Consider the following 21,782-nt stretch of genomic DNA (forward strand, 5'->3'; position numbering starts at 1 on the left):
TCACAGTGTCCTATGACTTATTTAATATATCTCAGCAGGTGAGCCCTAACATTTAAAAGAAGCTCTAGAATATATGACACTAGAATCCTGAACTTTTTCCTTGACCTCTCTTTCAAAAATAAGTCTGTGAGTAGCGAGAGAAATCAGATCGCCAAGGGAAGATCTTTCATTTCTGCCTTATCCTGATTAGCAGCGACATGGTCTGAGCAGACATTAAGGCATAGCAGTCATTTGTTTACTGTGTCACTTCTTAATCCTCAGCCTTTTATTTTCAAAGCCCAATATAAGAACTATATTGGGCTTTGATATCTTGGGCCTTGTTTTTATTACAAGGTACTAGAATTATTTACAAAAGTATTATTGTTTGATACATGGCTAGCAACGCAGACACAAACATTAGTGTCATGACGGTGACTCGCAGTTTATAAGTGCCGTCCTACTCACTGCGTGCACTGCTCTGCTCTTCCCAGTGTCAAATCATCTCGCTGAGCTGCCTTGTGTAACACTTCCAGTACTGCTACAGCCTCCTGTTGCCGGAGAGTCTTCACTTAGCTATAGGGAGGAGCGGCCAGACTCTGCAGGAATTTTAAACCACTGTGTCTTGTAGAGTTTTCCTTCCCTGGCCTATCCCCGGCCAGCAGTGGATATATTAGGCAGCTCCTCCCTCCACACCTTCCTGACCTTGGGGTGTAGCTGCATTCATCACTAGTTACGTTTGGTGCATTTCTATTTTGACTCTCCTGTTACTGACCCGGTTTGTATACTCGTTTAGTCTCTCCACTCTCTAATCTCTCCGCTCCTTACCTCGACTTTGTATTTTGAACCTGTGCTGTCCGCTCCTTAATCAGACTGTCTGACCACATCTATCTTCTCCCTCTGTGCCTCGTATTTCTGCCTTAACCCGCTTGTCAGCTGCTGCAGGTCCAGGGAATTTTTGCCAATTCCAGGCCTGGTCATTAAGGGTTAAAGCTTGGCTGTGAGATCACAGGACTGACTGTAATAAGGACAATGAACCTTACCTTGGCATGCCAGAGCCGGTGTGTCACTCTCCACAAGGAGAAACATTACCACTTAGATCTCAGCCCAGAGCCTCTCACCTAGCCAAATCAGATCTCATGCTTTGCACTGATGAGGGGCAATACCCCGAAACACTGTGTCTCCAAATTGAGATTCTGATTTGGCTATTATCCTAAGACATACTGCAAGACTCGTTAAAGAGTCGATTGTAACTTGCAGGATTGCTGCTTCCAACAGGTGGCGCTATAGAGGTCAAGTCCTCTTTTTCTCTGAAGAGGCAATTTGCATTTTAAATTTCCCAGAGGAGCATTGCACGGCGAATAAGCCTCCTTACGTTGGCATGCCAGAGCTGGTGTGTCACTCTCCACAAGGAGAAACGTTACACCTTAGACCTCAGTAATAAGGACAGTTACTGATGTGTTTCCATGGGCAGTAGGAGAATTTGGAAAGGACAAAACCATATAAAATGCTGTGGATGTCTTTTATACTTTGTGACATGTACAGTCCCCTGGAAAACATGATGTGATCATTGATCTTCAGTTATAGTTTCCATTGTGATATATAATTAGCCAAACAAATGTATAGATACAATGCTAGTTATTTTGGGAGTTCCCAGTACTGTGGACATGAGCCGGACATACTAGATCTCATGCATGACCTGCACTACGCTGTGGAATGTATTGATGAATTGTGTAAGAAGCCTAATAACTGAGGCGGATGATTAGTGGCTCGGCCTTTGTGCTGTTCCTATTCAGTTCCCTATTAGTGAGTTCATGCGGGGAACAAAGGATGGGAGATCACAAGGAGAGGCTTACAAGTGGCGGAGTTTAGCGGGGAATCTGGGACAATTTACTGCACACAGTACCTGCTGCTGTTCATTGTGGCCGATGAATATGCTCTTTGTATTCCTCCAGCACTCTTATGACATACAAGAGTTCTCTGGCTTTCACCATTGGAAATAAATGGCATTTAACAACAATATAGAGTGATAAAGACCTTTTTTTGCCTTGGGGGGGGGGGGGAGAAAGCAAAAGTAATATAAGGGGCGGTTCATTAAAAGATAAACTACCTCTATATCAATAATTTAGGAATCTGTCAAGTATTGTCCCTAATAATATCATTACACAATGTTGTACATTTATGGACAAAGCTCCTGAAATCCTTAAGCTTCTGAGCTTGAAAGTAGGAAAAAAATAAATCTAGTCTACAGTAGTGTATATTTGAGACTATTTTTGCTCAAGCTTATGTGGTACATGTATGTGATTGTCATACTTGTGTTGTAACTCATTTTTATATCAGACTGAACCCTCTTTGTATACGGTAATTATTTCACTTAGTTTTTGGGAAAGAGTCCTAGATTTTCTATTTATGTCAGTCCATGCCCATACAATTTTACAGGATCTTTTATTTGACAGTAGACATACACGACTCAAACAGTTTTCTTCAATAGCATTCACATATTATGAATTCTTCATTCCTGAATTGAGACTTCGGTAGGTGTTATTGTAGTGGGGAGAACTGTCACGGTCCTTTTTAAAATGTTGTTTTTTTTTTGAGGAGTTTAAAGAAAAGATAGAAATGTACCTATATGCCTGAATACTACCAAATAACACCACCGTAAGGGCTCATGCAGACGTCCGTGGATTTTGGTCTGATCTCGGCCGCAGTGAACGGACTGGCCTTGGGTCTCCCGAACGCAGCGTGACAGCCTCATAGCAATACAGTTGAAACCAGAAATTTACATACACTGTATAAAAAGACACATATGCATGTTTTTCTCAATATCTGTCATGAAATCAGAATAAACCTTTCCCGTTTTAGGTCAATTAGGATTACCATCATTTTTAATATTTGATAAATGCCAGAATAATGAGAGAGCGAGAATGTTTTAAGGCATTTTTATTACTTACTGCAAAGTCAAAAGTTTACATACATTTCATTAATATTTGGTACCATTGCCCTTAAACTGAATGACTTGGGTCACACGTTTGGGATATCCTTCCACAAGCTTCTCACAATAGTTGGTCGGAATTTGGGCCCATTCCTCCTGACAAAACTGGTGTAACTGATCCAGGTTTGTAGATTGCCTTACTCGCACCTGCCTTTTCAGCTTTTCCCATAAATTCAGTAGTATTGAGATCAGGGCTTTGTGATGGCCACTCCAAAACATTGACTTTGTTATCCTTAAGCCTCTTTGTTACCATTTTGGCAGTATGCTTCAGGTCATTGCCCATTTGGAAGACCCATTTCCGCCCAAGCTTTAACCTCCTGGCTGATGTCTTGAGATGTTGTTTCAGTATTGCCACATAATCTTCTTTTCTCGTGAAGTGCAACATTCCCTCCTGCGGCTAAACAACACCACAATATGATGCTGCTACCCCTGTGTTTCAGAGTTGGGATGGTGTTCTTAGGCTTCCATGCTTCTCCCTTTTTCCTCCAAACATAACGATGGTCATTATGCCCAAAAAGTTCAATTTTAGTTTCACCAGACCACAGGACATGTGTCCAAAAATTAAGGTCTTTGTTCCTGTGTTCATTTTCAAACATAAAAAAGCCAGATTGTTTCTTTCGTACTCCTGGCAGAGTGGCCTTTCAGCCCATGTTCATACAGTACTCGTTTCACTATGGCTATTGACACAATCTCACCAGCTTCCGCCATCATCTTCACAAGGTCTTTTGCTGTTGTCCTTGTGTTGATATGCACATGTCAGACCAAAGCACGATCATCTCTGGGATACGGAACCCGTCTCCTTCCTGAGCGTTATGATGGCTGGACATTCCCATCTTTTTTGTACTTGCGTATGATTGTTTGTACAGATGAACGAGGCACCTTCAGGTATCTTGAAATTGTACCCTAGGATGAGCCAGACTTGTGCAAGTCCACAATTCTCTTCCTGATATCTTGGCTGATTTCTTTAGACTTTCCCATGATACTACACAAAGAAGCAGTGTGTTTCAGGTGTGCATTAAAATACATCCACAGGTGCCTCTAATTAACTCCGATGTTGCCAAAAAAGCAGAAGCTTCCAAACACATGACATCATCTTATGGGCAGTCCAGAATTGTTTAAAGGCATAGTAATCTTAGCATATGTAAACTTTTGACTTTGCAGTAAGTAATAAAAATGCCTTAAAACATTCTCTCTCTCATTATTCTGCCATTTGGCAAATATTAAAAATCATGGTAATCCTAATTGACCTAAAACGGGAAAGGTTTATTCTGATTTCATGTCAGATATTGAGAAAAACATTCATATGTGTCTTTTCATAACGTGTATGTAAACTTCTGGTTTCAACTGTATATGAAGCTGTCATGCTGAGTTCGGAGCAGTCCTTACATTGTGGTTCAGGATTGGATTGAAATTCATGGATGTCTACATGAGCCTGAGCTCTGTGCAGCACAGTTTTTTCATGCTGCCAAGGTTTGCTGTGGCTATTATTACCAATGTATAGGGCTGAAATTCCCATGGCACTGGGGGGCATCGATCATTGCTCTAATACAGTTATATGAAAAAGTTTGGGCACCCCTATTAATCTTAAGTTTATTGTTTTATAAAAATTGGTGTTTTTGCAACAGCTATTTCAGTTTGATATATGTAATAACTGTTGGACACAGTAATGTTTCTGCCTTGAAATGAGGTTTATTGTACTAACAGAAAATGTGCAATCTGCATTCAAACAAAATTTGACAGGTGCATAAGTATAGGCACCTCACCAGAAAAGTGACATTAATATTTAGTAGATCCTCCTTTTGCAAAAATAACAGCCTCTAGTCTCTTCCTGTAGCTTTTAATGAGTTCCTGGATCCTGGATGAAGGTATTTTTGACCATTCCTCTTTACAAAACAATTCCAGTTCAGTTAAGTTTGATGGTCGCCGAGCATGGACAGCCCTCTTCAAATGATCCCACAGATGTTCAATGATATTCAGGTCTGGGAACTGGGATGGCCATTCCAGAATATTGTAATTGTTCCTCTGCATGAATGCCTGAGTAGATTTGGAGCGGTGTTTTGGATCATTGTCTTGCTGAAAGATCCATCCCCTGCGTAACTTCAACTTCATCACTGATTCTTGAACATTATTGTCAAGAATCTGCTGATACTGAGTGGAATCCATGCGTCCCTCAACTTTCCCAGTGCCGACATTGGCCACACAGCCCCAAAGCGTGATGGAACCTCCACCAAATTTTACTGTGGATAGCAAGTGTTTTTCTTGGAATGCTGTGTTTTTTTGCCGCCATGCATAATGCCTTTTTGTATGACCAAACAACTCAATCTTGGTTTCATCAGTCCACAGGACCTTCTTCCAAAAAGAAATTGGCTTCTCCAAATGTGCTTTTGCATACTTCAGCCGACTCTGTTTGTGGTGTGCTTGCAGAAACGGCTTCTTTTGCATCACTCTCCCCTACAGCTTCTCCTTGTGCAAATTGCGTTGTATAGTTGACCGATGCACAGTGACACCATCTGCAGCAAGTTGATGCTGCAGCTCTCTGGAGGTGGTCTGAGGATTGTCATTGACTGATCTCACCATTCTTCTTCTCTGCCTTTCTGATGTTTTTCTTGGCCTGCCACTTCTGGTCTTAACAAGAACTGTCCCTGTGTTCTTCCATTTCCTTACTATGTTCCTCACAGTGGAAACTGACAGGTTAAATCTCTGAGACAGCTTTTTGTATCCATCCCCTGAACAACTATGTTTAATAATCTTTGTTTTCAGATCATTTGACAGTTGTTTTGAGGAGCCCATGATGTCACCCTTCAGAGGAGATTCAAACAGGAGAACAACTTGCAAGTGGCCACTTTAAGTAGCTTTTCTCATAATTGCATACACCTGGCTATAAAGTTCAAAGCTCAATGAGGTTACAAAACCAAAAAAAGTGCTTTAGTAAGTCAGTAAAAAGTAGGTAGGAGTATTTAAAACAAGAAAATGATAAGGGTGCCCATACTTATGCACCTGTCAAATTTTGTTTGATTGCAGATTGCACATTTTCTGTTAGTACAATAAACCTATTTCAAGGCAGAAACATTACTGTGTCCAACAGTTATTACATATATCAAACTGAAATAGCTGTTGCAAAAACACCAATTTTTATAAAACAATAAGCTTAAGATTAATAGGTGTGCCCAAACTTTTTCATATAACTGTATCAGAATTTCATTGTCTAGCCAATTTTATCAATGTTTTACGCAGGGCTGTGGAGTTGGAGTCTGAGCTCATTTTGGTGGAGTCGGTATAAAATGGACCAACTCTGACTCCTAAAATATATAATAAATTGGGTATAGTAGTTCAATGCAGTTTGTGGGGAATATTTTTTTCATAAGAATTTGGGAATGTTATGAAATGTCCTATAAATGTCTGTCCTATTCCTGATCTAAGGGTCTAGACTTTTAGCTGAGATGAATCTCTGTGCTACAGTAAATTTATCACTTAAACATGAGCCGTGTATGAGGGAGTCGGAGTTGGTGTCAGGGAAATTGAGGAGTCGGAGGTTTGGCTTACTGACTCCACAGCCCTGGTTTTACGCCAGTTATTGCACCATTTTTAGTGTCTAAGCCAAAACTTAAAAATGATGAGAAAAGTGACTGTGGTTCTTATTTTGCTCTGAGGTACTACATATTTCTGATTACATTTCCTCATACAAATTGAGAATAAGTTGCATATGTTAGACAGTTTGTATCTGTCTTTTAAAAATGTGTGGGACACATAGATACTCTTCTGTAACATTGGGAAATATAATTCCATGTTTAAAAAGCTGAATAAGGAATAAGCTTCATATCCTCCTGGCAGCCTCCGTGCAGATTAACCCCATATGTGCATGTCAATAGTGTTTGAGAACAGGACAGGTTCTCTTTAATGAATTTTGGGCATTTTAATCCAGTGCACTGTTCAACAAGACTGGTGTGCACAATGCTAGTTTTGATGAATCGGGGTGAAAATGTCTAAAAATGCAACAAACTTATAACACGCTAAAATGGCAGAAATTATAGTAGAAATCCACTGTAATTCATTGTGGTCATAGAATTTCTGAAGCGTGACGATGCACCAAATGGTTTAAACCGGAGTGCACCTTTTAATTGGCACATTTTACTCCAGCGGACTTTTGTTCAAGACAGACTTAAGAAATCCCTCCATTTTTCTCTCTCGCATTCACACTACCTACAGGCTAATCGAAATGCCAGCAGTAATAATTATATAATTAACATTTTTCGATCTATAATACTTTCATTCTGGTGGTAGGAACAATAAATTAGAAACATTAACCTATTTTTCTTCCTTTTCAAGCCATTTATTTAGCAGTCATTAAGGCCTCCCAGCTGCGATCTGGCTTTTGCATTCAGCATAGGATAAACATTTCACTTTTCAAGTTTTCTAGGAGGTGAATTTAAGGAGACATCTGCAGGGTAAATAAGCAAAATAATTGCTGCTGTAGTTTCCTCCAACATTGCCGGGAGTGTTTTTTTTTTAAAGGGCAGCTTCAAAGCTTAGCACAGAGAGGCTGGTACATTTTACATTATTAAACCACAGATTAAAGCAGCACAGATGTTTAGCAATGGTTAATGCCATGCTAAATTATGCTGCACTTTAGAGTGGGCTTCTGCAATTCCAGGCTTAGATGTCCCTGCTCCATTTTACATATTGTACGCCAGGGACAATGACTATTCTTAATGCTGCATTTTTTTTTTAGATTATATCACATAAAACTCACTGTGCTTTATGACATAATAGTAATTGTGTGTAGATCAGACTCTAGTGAAGCGTGTTGTATTCATGCACCTGGCACCATGAAGATGTCTCGATGGTTTTATTAGCTTTGCATATACACTGTCCTGGATAATTCCTCGCACTTTGCTTGTGAGAAAGTGGTTTCTTTGGAAAAAGTGATGATGTCACAGGGCACTGCCTGTCTCAGGGAGGACTGGAGGACCCCCAGAGTAGTCCAGCTCTGTTCTCTATGCACTTTCTTATACACAGATCAGCAGGTAAATGCTAGATTAGTGAGGATCTGACATCTAGGACCCCATTGTTTGAGAGAACACGTGACCCCTCCCTCCCCAGGCCTGGTTAGAGTTGATTCTCTGTTGAGCATGCGTCATGCCCATCTATGCAAAGATGATGACAGTAGCCGATCTCCAGTAGCCGATCTCCAGTAGTTACATTTATATTGATGAAAGAAATAAAAAAAATTTGGCTCTGAAAAGAAGGGGAGCAAAAAGCAAAACGGAAAAACCCATGGTCCTTAAGGGGGTTAACTTTTTGTGTTTATGTTGAATAAGTAAAGCGTAGATATTTCTATATTAATCCTTGAAGTAATATCGAATTGTTTTTTTGGTTTGTGATTGGATATGTTTCTACAAAGTAAAACCTGCAACACACTTCCTTCGATTTAAAACCTAATTCTGATTACACAGTCTATGTATCATTCTTACACTGTTATAGCTGTTCTCCATATCTTTGTATTCATATATTTTTCCATGTCAGTTCTGTCTGTGATTCCTTTCCCCTTTTTTAATTAATTATTCTGGCTTTTATCAATCTGATTAATAAAGGATACATATTTATATTTGTGTCTGGCATGTGTTCCCTCTTTTTAATTATTGTATGTCAGCAAAACATCACTGCACGCAAACAGAGATGTGCTGCTGACAAACCACACATGAACAAGCAGTTAGGCTATGTTCACACATTGCTTTTTTGCTGCATTTTTTTTATACAAATTAAAATCTGCTTTTTATAGTACCAGCAAAAGCTATGAGATATCAGAAATCTCATACACACACTTTTTTTTTTTTTCCTGACTAAATTGGAAAACTGCTGCTTTCTTGAAAACTGCAGCATGTCGCACTTTTGCAGTGTTTTCTCACCCATAGAAGGCAATGAGTAAGTGCAAAAAAAAGCAGCAAAAAACCATTGCCATCCATTTTTGCTGTGTTTTTAGTGAAAAAAACAGTTACAACAGGAAGTAAAACCCATTTATTTTTGTGATTGTTCTCAAGTTTAAACCAAAATGTCTTGGGTGTCCTCACCTGAGAATGGCAGTTAGGATTAGTACAGTTTAATTAAATTAGTAATATGTAATAAAGTAAAAATTGTCTGAACAATGTGTGAAATTGAACAATACCTGACCAACTCAATGGCCCCACCAATATGTTAAAGTAAACAATGCCCAACCTACAAAATGCACTGCCAATGTCTTAAGTAAACTATTCCCAACCAGTTTAACTCCACATGCTGTTTTTACATTTGCAATTGTGCATTATTTCCTGAACTCATTAACTTTTTTGTTCAGAATAGTCACTATTTTTTCATACATAAAAATCTTTTTTTCACTAAATAATCTGATCAAATTGCCCTTTTTTTCAAAAATGTTTTATGGTTTCACATATGTTTTGCATTCGTGACCTAAAACGTTGCATTGTTCAGGCTTGTATGGTGGAAGCAAAGCTGAATTTGGGATCCTGAAAACGCAGCAAAAATAAATAAATTTCTTTACTGCCAAGAGATCAGGTTTTGGAGCTCACTTTGGGCAGAAAATTTGCCTTTGTAAAAGGACACTTATTTATACTGGCCGTGTGCCTATATATTCTCACCACATATGCCCCTGAACTGACCCCTTTCCTCCATATTTGGCACTATACCCCCCCCCCCCCCACTGGTCTGCTGGGATCAACCGGGGTGTAACTTGAGCACAGCGGTCAATCAGCAGCCACTAATCTGCTCAGCATTCACACTTTTACGTGAGCAGAACAGCACGGTTCTTCTGCTTCTCTGCAGTATTTGTATTTTCGTCTGGTCAGTGGATGCAGCGCTAATGTGAAGCCCCGGCTAGATGGTGATCCCAACAGACCAGATGGGGGAGAGGTGGCACCGGTCAAATTTTTCTTTCTTTTTTTTTTTTCAGCTTCCTGTACCCTTTCACAAGCCATTGTCCGGATAGAATATAAATATGACGGCACTGACCATTGTATATTCATATGTAACTTCTGTGTAGCTTTAAGTTATTTAGGTACTTACAGTGCTCTGAGGTGGACACCGAGAGGGATTGGGAAAAAGGTGCAGAGGAGGCTAGATGTGGCAAAAACACCATAATATCCTATTTTATTTAGTAATGGCACACATTTTATAGCCATACATGATTTGAGCTGGCCATACACTTTTAGATTACTGTCGTCCAACCCATCGATTTCAGGGCAACCAGCCAGCCATTCCATATGTATTGAGACCTCCTTACTGCTCCAATCTGGGAAGGAACGATCGGCACTTTAACCCCATCTGCTTATTAAAGGGATTGTCCACTACTTTTACCATAAACCAGTGTGTGTATACTATCCACGCCAATAAAAGCATGATGTTCTAACCACCGTCACCATAAGCATAGGATTTTTGTTTCCTAATGTTGCACACAAAGGCTGTTATTGTGCAGGGATTAATCAGGTTTCTGGTACTGCATTTCTTTGGGAATGTCAGATTAGCCAACGTTTAGCTCTTTCCCCTTCGCAATTAGTTTGACTGTAACAGGATGGAGAGACACGGCGAAGAACGTTCTAATATGGATTTCTTCTCTGTGCCCAATGTTGAGGTCCGTGTGCGCTCGGACAGCCTGGGCAGCACCGGGTCATGCGGCAAGGTTGTACTGCGTCAAAGAGTGGCCCAGCTGATGACCTGCGTAGAAGACGTCAGTTCTGATGATGACCTGCAAGAGGAGCTCTCTCGCTCAATTGATCAAGCATTTCTAATCTGTGGCAAAATGCTTCCCCCGAAAATGCTGGATTTCAGGTCTAGTTACACCGGATACTTTGCTTCTCATTCGCTGTCAAACATGATCCGCACTGAGACATTTTTTTTTATATATATATATATCATGTTTGCTACATATTTGCCCATGCACTTTATTTGCATCTTTTGGTAGATTGTTTGCTTTGGTACACTTGTAATATTTAATGAATACTGCAACTAATCATTTATTCTTTTTCTTGAAGATTGCAAATTATTACTTGGAATGTGGGAACGGCATCGCCCCCTAGAGACCTCAGCTCTTTATTGCTGCTTGACTCTTCAGGTTCAGATATTGATCTGTATGTTATTGGGTAAGTATTTTTATTAGTTTATTATATATAGAATATACTTAATGCTTCACGAGGTTGGACGGCTGTGTTGTTTTGTATTACTCTCTACTGGCTTTATAGCCCTTTTACTTTCTGCATTTTATTTAAAAAGAAAATGAAACAATGTCTGAATAGGACGTCATATATTGACTGAGCGTGAATGCTAATAATAATTATTATGAAACAGAAAATTAAATATAATTAGAATTCATTATAAATAAAGGTGTTGTTGTCCAGTCAAATGAATACTTTATATAACAAATAATTCAGTTACGCCAGGTCCCCTGATGGTCACCAAGCCACTCACGCCCCATGTCTTGTGCTTGACATATGACGGCGTTTTCTGTGTCAGCACGTGACCCAAGCTCTGTTAAGGGGGCAGCTGTCTGTTAAAGGGGCAGGCTGACTGTGACTGCTCCTTTCAGTTGGTAAGCCAGCCCTGCTTTCTGTCACTTAGCTTATGCATGGACAAAGGAGGGGGCTGGCTTAGCAACTGAAGTGAGCAGTTAGCCCGATACAGCTGGTAATGTGCCAAAACATTAGAGCACAACTACCTAACAATTGGGGTACCTTACTCTTTTTTTTTTTAGCTGGATTGCCCCTTTACTTCCTCATACTTTAGGTGCATAGTCTTTTGAAATAAACCATGCAGTGATAAATGAGATATTTTTTGCATTGCATTAAACATCTGCAATAAATGCATCAATGTGAATGCTGCCTTATTCAGAGCTGAGAGCCGCTGGAAAGAACAGCTGCTCTGGAGGATGCAGCGCCACCATTTATTTTAGTGAGCAACATGCAATAACCCATTTACTCCGGCAAGAACCAGGTTCGGGTCCATATCCTAATTCCTGTTTTATAAGAAGGTTTGTCCAAATGGGACATCTCTTCAGAGCAACTATTTCTGTTCTTCTACTTTTCTTACTATCTCATCTGACATCAGAGAAAAAAGGCAAATTGGACATAATTTCACACACAACCCCAAAAATAAGCCGGGCAAGTTTAGGTTTCCCGGTCAGTCCCATATAAAATGAAATGAGCAGCATTGCATATGATTGCTATGTCAGTCACGAAAGCAGTGAGGGAAAACAGGGGATCAGGACCCCCTTCTATTGATTGTGGGGGGTTCCAATGGTAGAACACCAAGCAATCGGGCATTTATCAGCTGTTACATGGATCAGTGATCAATGTATTTTAACCTCTTTAAGAAAAATGCCTGCCTCGCCGACTTTTCTGGTCTGGATAGAATTGTATATAATTTGTCTCAGACACAGGCTTCAATGTAATATCATATTTTTTATTTTTCCCTTGAATGATGTATTGTATGGCATGTTTATTTCACTAGGGTGGTCAAACACTGGCATGCATAAGGCAGGGAGACTCTAGTAATAGGAAAAAAGAAAGAAACGTCATTATAATAAATTCATAACTACTTTTAACTAGCAAATCACACTTTTAGTCTTGGAGGGTAATCGCTATAGCCTATAGAAATGGCCACTGCCTTGTTATTCTGGAGGAAACCTGTCCTAGAATGTTAATAGGCAGTTCTTGTGAGCATGTGCAGCAGACGATCCTCTGCACATGCTCACAGGCACCCGCCCTTTTAACATTCTATGACAGGTTTCTGTCAAAGTAACAAGGCGGTGACCATTTCTATGGGCTATAGTGATTTCCTCCCTAGACAAAACTAATGTGAGTAATGTAAACTTATTTGGGAATTTATTCATAATGAGATTTTCTTGATTTTTTTTTTTTCTTTAAAGACATATCTATGCGTATGTTTATAGAATGATTATACAACGCTGATAAGATGTGTGTGTTTTAGGTTGCAGGAAGTAAATTCTAGAGTAGTAAACTTTCTATCAGACTTGGCTTTCGATGACCCCTGGAGTCTGTTTCTTATGGATGTTTTGGCTCCACTTGGCTATGTGAAGGTAACCCTATATTTTGTACTATATTTGTATACCTATATGTCGGTCTGCTCTGCTCCTCTTGTTGTATATTGTTGTCTGCGGATCATACTTCCGTCACCCCTTCAGCAGATATATTGTTGGGTCTCCTATGTTTTGTGCTGCATTCTGGGAAGATATTAAAGGGAACCTGTCGGCATCATTTTAGGGCAATGAAGGTAGTGATGTAGAGGTCAGTGACTTGATGCTTATTTTGTCCTGATTCTTCATTGTGGAGAAATCCTGCTTTTTATGAATATGCCAATGAGTCTTCAAGTGCACTGGGGAGGGGGAAGATCATTGCACTTGCAGTCCACTGCTCCTATTCAGCTCTCCCCACCCAGCTGCACCAGAGGCTTTCTCAGTGATGTCATCTCTCCTGCCAAACAAAATCTCGCTCTTGCGCTGCTTTTTTGGACTGCTGTATCTACAATATGATACGAAGGCATTTTTCAACACATGAAGGAGTATCAGCCCACAGACAGCGGAGCATGCAGGAGACTTTATCTGGTAGCATTGATCTCTTTACCTACAAAAGCGTCTGTCTTCTCTATCAATCAGCGAGGATAACTCTTTAGCCACCATGCACTGCAAGTGCAGTGATACACCCCCAGTTCACACGCAGTCTAATGTGCAATTTGATAAAAAAAAAATCAGGTTGCCTCTTCATTGGGGGCAGAAGAGGTATTGTGATAATTACTGAACACTGACCTACAAATCACTACTTTTCATTTTGAGGCCTACCTAAAATGATTCTGATAAGAACCCTTTGTGAGGGGGTTGTCCCAACTTCCTTTCCTCAGAGGCGCACCAGCCCCCACTTCCTGCTCTGCAGGGGTCGGTGCACTCCTAAGATTGACAGTTCGGACCAGCGGTTTGGTAGCCCTGCTGGACAAAACTGTGAGCTTTCCCCTGCTGCTAGCAGAGGTAGCTTTGCCATTGCAGCACAGAGGAGGCTCAGGGTGACTGAGGCTAGTCGGATCTCCTTACCTAGTTAACTAGCCACTCTTTAAGACATCAGGGTGGCCGGTAACATAGGCAACGAGCTGTATGCTATAATACAAAAAATCCCTTTATGCTTGATAATGGAGAGGGTTTTTAAATCACCCACACTTATTATGTTAGCATATGAAAATTGTAAAGCAGACAATGTGGCCTCATGAAGAACACTCAATCCCGCTGAGAGAGGATTGTATAGCCCCAGAATGACATAAGGGACGCGATGATATAAGCGTGCACAATGATGGATCTTCCCCCTGGGACTATTGCAGTCTCAGTTGTCTTCCCCCTATGTTTTTGTGTGCCAATACGAGGTGTGCATCGAGTGCTTTCCCCACTGAACCCACAGCTTATTTAAATGTTTTCTAGTGGCTGGGTCTCTTGGAGACATACGATATATGGGGACTGTTTCTGTATTTGCAAAACTAGAGTAATCCTCTTGTTAGGGTTTCCCATACGTCTGATATTCCAGCTAATTAAACACATAGTAGGCATATTGCTGAATTAGGTAAGAAATCATAGGATAGGGTGCTTCATAAAATGCTCCCGCACTTAGTCTATCCCGATATTGGTGTGAACTGAGCTGTAGGGTCCTGTTTCTGATTATGTAGATGTACGTAGTATTCCCAAGAGGGAGTCCCGAGCCGAGGGCATCATGCATACATTTACAATGCAAAACTATAACCATTATAACAAATTAAAAGAATGGAGAGGATTTTTAATAAGAAATGATTTGCAAAGTTGCTTTGTAATTTTAAAATTGCAAAGCACTTTGCAATTTTAGCCATATATGAATTTTGCACAACCCCTTTAAGTCTCATTTTTAACACCATACAAATGTTCCCTTATTCTTGCCACACAAACTGAATAGTTCTTGTATACTGGATAAAATGGTAACGGGGACATTGTGTAGTTGCAATCTCTTCAAAGCATTCAGCATGTAACATCGGAGGGCGGCTGTATGGAGAATGCAGTTATGAAGTACATCAGTTATTACTGAGACTGACCCGCTTTTATGTTTCTCATCAATACCCAGTTCTGATATTAACAACAAAAGTTCCACTAATGGAATCCTATATAGTATTTCTGGTCATAAACTCAATATAAACATGACACACCCTCTCTCTCTACAGGGACTTGTACCCCAAAGAAAGAAGAATTGTACGAGTATATTATTCAACCATAAAAATAGATTTTATTAAGTCACAAATTAAAAAACAATAAAAACCAATGCAGTCCTTCACAAACATGAGCGGGCGGCAAATTAGTTTATATGCACAGAGAAAATATTTTATCACAAGACCTTTATGGTATAAAAGATGTAAGTATGACCCTAATCAGTTGTTCAATAATAAAACAATATTGTTGCCACAATTAGCATATAAACTGAGGACAAACCTATTTTATAGCGTAATCACTAGTGTTGAGCATTCCGATACTGTAATATCGGGTATCGGCCGATATTCGCGGTATCGGAGTTCTGATATTTTTACAATATCGGATACCGGAATCGGAAGTTCCCATAATGCCTGCGCTCTGCAGTGTCTCTGAAGGATGACAAGCTGGATGGCAGCGCTCAGCTGCGATCCAGCCTGTCATCAGAATCCCAGCGTGGGAGAATTCTCCTGATTGTTTAAAAGCCCCGGCGGCTTTTTACCGCCCGCTGGCTTTTAAACAATCACTCAGCCCCATTCTCTCTTCCCCGCAGCCTTCCACCCCGATCCTCCGCTCCCCTCGCCACCTCCCATCCCGATCGTAAGTTAGGACCGGGCGGGGAGCACAGCACCAAGGAGCGGGGAGCGAAGGACCCGGGCGGGGAAGCCGGCAGTGAAAGACTTCACCGCCGGCTTTCCCGTTCTGTGCTGCGCTTTCCCGCCGGTTATTTCAAATGAACAGCTGAGGTATCAGGTGATGCCGATCAGTTGTTCATTTGAAGTCGCCGCGGTGCCCTCAGAGGGTTCATGTGAGTTCATGCTTGACTGCATTGCATGAACTCACATGAACTTTCCCACGGCCGCACAGGTCAGCCTCACCTCTCAGACCATCAGCCTGTCATGATTAGTGTGTGTGCGATGTCTGCGGGTGTGTGCGGTGTCTGTGCGATGTCTGTGGGTGTGCGCGGTGTCTGTGCGATGTCTGCGGGTGTGTGCGGGGTGTCTGTGCGATGTCTGCGAGTGTGTGCGTGCAGGCAGACATAGGCCGATGTGACACTACTACTCCCATCGGCCTATGTCTGTCCCCCGTCCACTCGTGCCAGCAGGATCAGCTCGATGGGAGCAGTAGTTCCCATCAGCCTGATCCTGCTATTTAAATTGCCCTACTGTGTCCCCAATAAATTTTAAATACATGTCATTGGTGGCCAGTGGTTGCCTACAATAAATTAGTTCATACATTACCTGTCCCCGCCGATCGCCACCTAAAATAAAGTAAAAAATAAAAAACTACACCTATACTCACCTAGACACCTAATTCCCTGAAGCCATCGATCTCCTGTAATAAAATGTAAAATAATAAACCACAACCTTATCCTTACCCCTCCATAGTAGTCCACGAGTGTCCAACGATGATCTCCAGTTTAGAGCAGCCACATAGAATGTGACCGCTCTGAACCGCTGCCGCCGCTAGAATGACGGGGCCGTAAAGCAGCCCGTCATTCGCCGGAGTTCAGGCAGCGCTGCTCCGGTGATCTGCTTTACGGGCCAGCTGTACCGTGAGAAATTCCCACGGTACAGCAGGGCCGTAAAGGAGGTCACCGGAGCTGCGCTGACTGAATGCACTCCGGTGACCTCAGTCAGTGGCTCCAGCTGCCGGGAGCGGACGTGTTCCCGGCAGTGTGAGCTTACAGCAGCCATGCACAGCTGTCACCATCTCCAGATGTGACAGCTGTGCATGGGATATCAGCGCAGGAATGTGGACAGGTAAGTATTTTTTTTCAGTAAACTAAGAATTAAATAAAATGGTGTGTTTTATTTCAAATAAATTATTTTTTTCTGGGTGTAGTGTGTGTTTTCTTTTTAACACTTTGTAGGTTAGTAATGGGGGTGTCTTATAGACGCCCATCATTACTAACCTGGGCTTCATGGCTCATCTGGATGCCGTCACAGCCTGACACTGAGGAGCGCAAGCATGCCTGCGCTTCTCAGTGTCTGCTTGATGACAGGCTGGATGGCAGCTTTCTGCTGCGATCCAGCCTGTCATCTCGATGTAGCAGAGCTGGAGCTGTCCTGGGAACCATCGAAAGGTAAGGATGAGGTTGGTTTATTATTTTTCTTTTATTGCAGGAGATCGTTGGCTTCAGCTGGAATGGGCGTGATGGTAGGTATGGTTTAATTTAGAACAATAAAGAATTGTGTGTTTATTTCAATTAAAGGACTTTATTCTGGGTGTTTTTTTTTTTTTTAAATACTTTACTAGAAATTCATGGCGGTCATGTCTAATATTGGCGTGACCCCATGAATTTCGGGCTTAGGGCCAGCTGATAATACCAAGCTGGCCCTAACCCCTTTATTACCCTGTGAGCCACCGCACCAGGGCCCTGGATGAGTTGGTACAGCGCCAGAAGATGGCACTTCTATGAACGCGCCATTTTCCGGGGTGGCTGCGGACTGCAATTTGCTGCGGGGGGGGGGGGGGGGGCCTTGAAAGTTGGGCCTCCCTGCGCTGCAGATTCCAGCCCCCAGCTGCCTAGCTGTACCTGGCTGGACACAAAAATAGGGCGAAGCCCCACGTATTTTTTTTTTTTTATTATTATTTCATGAAATTCATGAAATAATTAAGAAAAAAAGGGCTTCCCTATATTGTTGTGTCCGGCCAGGTACAAATAGGCAGCTGGTGGTTGGGGGCAGCCCATTCCTGCCTGCTGTACCTGGCTGGACACAAATATAGTGCGAAGCCCCACGTCAATTTTTTTAAAATTATTTCGGGAAATTCATGAAATAATTAAAAAAAATTGATGTGGGGCTTCGCCCTATATTTGTGTCAAGCCAGGTACAGCATCCAGGAACGGGCTGCCCCCAACCACCAGCTGCCTATTTGTACCTGGCCGGACACAACAATATACGGAAACCCTTTTTTTCTTAATTATTTCATGAATTTCATGAAATAATTAAAAAAAAAAAATACTTGGGGCTTCGCCCTATTTTTGTGTCCAGCCAGGTACAACTAGGCAGCTGGGGGCTGGAATCTGCAGCGCAGGGAGGCCCAAGCTTTCTGGGCCCCCCCCGCTGCAAATTGCAGTTCGCAGCCACCCCGGAAAATGGCGCGTTCATAGAAGCGCCATCTTCTGGCGCTGTACCCAACTCATCCAGGGCCCTGGTGCGGTGGCTTACTGGGTAATAAAGGGGTTAGGGCCAGCTTGGCATTATCAGCTGGCCCTAAGCCCGAAATTCATGGGGTCACGCCAATATTAGACATGACCGCCATGAATTTCTAGTAAAGTATTTAAAAAAAAAAACACAACACCCAGAATAAAGTCCTTTAATTGAAATAAAGACACAATTCTTTATTTTTCGAAATTAAACCATACTTACCATCACGCCCATTCCAGCTGAAGCCAACGATCTCCTGCAATAAAAGAAAAATAATAAACCAATATCATCCTTACCTTTCCATGGTTCCCAGGACAGCTCCAGCTCTGCTACATCGAGATGACAGGCTGGACCGCAGCAGAACGCTGCCATCCAGCCTGTCATCCCGCAGACACTGAGAAGCGCAGGCATGCTTGCGCTCCTCAGTGTCAGGCTGTGACGGCATCCCGATGAGCCGAGTCTCTCACGCTCACCGCATGAATTCTCCCACCCTGTCAGTGACGTGCATGAGGTGAGCCGAGTTCATTGTCGGCTCATCTGGATGCCGTCACAGCCAGACACTGAGGAGCGCAAGCATGCCTGCGCTTCTCAGTCTCTGCGGGATGACAGGCTGGATGGCAGCTTTCTGCTGCGGTCCAGCCTGTCATCTCGATGTAGCAGAGCTGGAGCTGTCCTGGGAACCATCGAAAGGTAAGGATGATGTTGCTTTATTATTTTATTTTTATTGCAGGAGATCGTTGGCTTCAACTGGAATGGGCATGATGGTAAGTATGGTTTAATTTAGAACAATAAAGAATTGTGTCTTTATTTCAATTAAAGGACTTTATTCTGGGTGTTTGTGTTTTTTTTTTTTTAACTTTGACTATGGGGTTAGTAATGGGGGTGTCTTATAGACGCCTCTCCATTACTAACCTGGGCTTGATGTTAGCTGGCATTATAAGCTGACATCAACCCCAGCCCTATTACCCCACTGCCACCGCTACAGGGCAGTGGGAAGAGCGAGGCTAAGTGCTAGAATTGGCGCATCCTATGGATGCGCCATTTCTGGGGCAGCTGACGGCTGGTGTTTCTAGCCTGGGAGGGGGCCAATATTCATGGCACCCTTCCTGGGCTATTAATATCAGCCCCCAGCTGTCTGCCTAGCCTTTGCTAGCTATTAAAATAGGGGGGACCCCACGTCAATTTTGAGGGGGTCCCCCATTTTAATAGCTAGTAAAGGCTAGGTATTCAGCAGGGGGCTGATATTAGTAGCCTGGGAAGCTCCGTGGGTATTGCCCTCTTCCCAGGCTTCAAACATCTGCCCCAGCCGTCTGCTTAACCTCCGCTAGAGACTAAAATTATGGGGAACCCCACGCCAATTTTTTTTTTAATAAATCCTTTATTTTAACACTAAATGACAAGTACAGTAATCAACACTATCACTGTACTTCTTATATATGTGACTGACATGTTTCTATCTATCTAATCTATGTGTGATGCTCTATTATTTCTATTGTAAATTGTCGGGTACCGCTGCTGAATTGCCGGCCGGCTTTTTTAAAGAGACGGTGCATGAAAACACTAATATTTTTTTAAATAAATCCTTTATACTAAATGACAAGTACAGTAAGCAACACTGTCACTGTACTTATTATATATGTGACTGACATGTTCTATCTAATCTATGTGTGAAGCTCTATTCTTTCTGTTCTAAATTGTCGGGTACCGGTGTATGCCTCTGCTGAATTGCCGGCTTTTCATGTTTCACTGTGAGCACTGTTCCCATCGATTTGGGCAACCACCTCCCCCAATACATTCTACATTATTGTTAGTTGTTTTCCTTCATGTAGAATTAACCTACAAGGAAAGAAAGGGTTTATTTTCATTCCGATATTTGTGTCCCATTGACTTGCATTGGTTTCCGGTATCGGAATCGGCGATATCCGATACTTTTTGGGTATCTGCCCGATCCAATCCGATCCGATATTTCCTGATATCGGAAGGTATCGCTGAACACTAGTAATCACATGTTGTGGCTAAATTACATGTTGTATGCATATAGGGAAAACTGTGTTAACAGGTGGTATTCAATGCTGTTAGGTACAGGAATAGGTAATTGTGGACTGACATGTACGAACAAAAATAAATAGAATTAAACAAAAGAATGAATATATGATATAGCTCCTTGAAGAAGGCTAGACGAAACGTGCGTCAGGGCTACGGGCAGGCGGCTGCACAGAGCACTTTATCAAGGTATTAATCCTTTTGATATTCATTCTTTTGTTTAATTCTATTTATTCACATAGGCATTGGGAAACTATGTTTGGAACTGTTGTTCATTGGCGTTTATTTATTTTTGTTCGTACATGTCAGTCCACGATTACCTATTCCTGTACCTAACAGGTGGTATTCAATGCTGTTAACACAGTTTTCCCTATATGCATACAACATGTAATTTAGCTACAACATGTGATTACGCTATAAGTTTATATGCTAATTGTGGCAACAATATTGTTTTATTATTGAACAACTGATTAGGGTCATACTTACATCTTTTATACCATAAAGGTCTTGTGATAAAATATTTTCTCTGTGCATATAAACTAATTTGCCGCCCGCTCATGTTTGTGAAGGACTGCATTGGTTTTTATTTTTAATTTGTGACTTAATAAAATCTATTTTTATGGTTGAATAATATACTCGTACAATTCTTCTTTCTTTGGGGTACAAGTCCCTGTAGAGAGAGAGGGTGTGCCAGTTCTGATATTAATGTAATGTGCGCCTCCTGCTTTTACTTACGATGAATATACCTCTTCAATTTTTTCCCTGAGGTTTCATCCATTCGAATGCAAGGCCTCCTCCTGTTAACGTTTGTAAAGCACAAGCACATTCCCTTCATACAGGACATTCGCACCAATTACATTCGCACTGGGCTCTATGGCTATTGGGTAAGTGCTGCACACATTGTATTATTCACATCTGCTTTAGTAATGGAGAAGCTGCCGATACATTTCCTGTACTGTGATAACCTTGCATCAGTGCACTCAATATTTATCTTCACATCTGTGTCGGGGCGTCCATCAGGATCTTTAAAATATATTTAAAAAATAAAAGTTTAAATAAACATATTCCGTATCCTAATGTCTGTAAAAGTCCAATCTATCAAAATATTTAAATTGTGCATTTAACACTGGGAAAAAAAAAATAGGAACGCCAGAATTGCTGCAGTTCCGACCTAGAATACACTAAAAAGCGATCAAAACATTTTCTTTACCTCAAAATGGTGTTAATAAAAACATCAGATTACCACTCAAAAAACAAGCATTTGTTGGACGTGTTGCACAAAGTGTACGGTTCTAATTACTGCTTATGTAGGCCCACCGGGGGATTCACCTGTTCCCCTGTAGGCCAGTCTGAACCTGCTGATGTGGCA

At 41.5% G+C, this 21,782-nt stretch overlaps 1 protein-coding gene across 4 annotated transcripts in view; it reads left to right on the forward strand.

The window, feature by feature from the left end:
* Positions 1-21,782, forward strand: part of INPP5K (inositol polyphosphate-5-phosphatase K) — a 63,216-nt gene that overhangs the window by 22,670 nt on the left and 18,764 nt on the right. For all 4 annotated transcript variants that reach the window (XM_073667739.1, XM_073667740.1, XM_073667738.1 and 1 more), the window contains exons 3-5: positions 10,990-11,097; positions 12,941-13,049; positions 21,181-21,297. In XM_073667739.1, coding sequence (XP_073523840.1) covers positions 10,990-11,097; positions 12,941-13,049; positions 21,181-21,297 — 334 coding nt within the window. The remainder of the gene's footprint in view (positions 1-10,989; positions 11,098-12,940; positions 13,050-21,180; positions 21,298-21,782) is intronic.

Source organism: Phyllobates terribilis, unplaced genomic scaffold, assembly GCF_046119375.1.
Source record: "Phyllobates terribilis strain yellow unplaced genomic scaffold, ASM4611937v1 Scaffold_2__4_contigs__length_985480577, whole genome shotgun sequence".
Lineage (NCBI taxonomy): Eukaryota > Metazoa > Chordata > Amphibia > Anura > Dendrobatidae > Phyllobates > Phyllobates terribilis.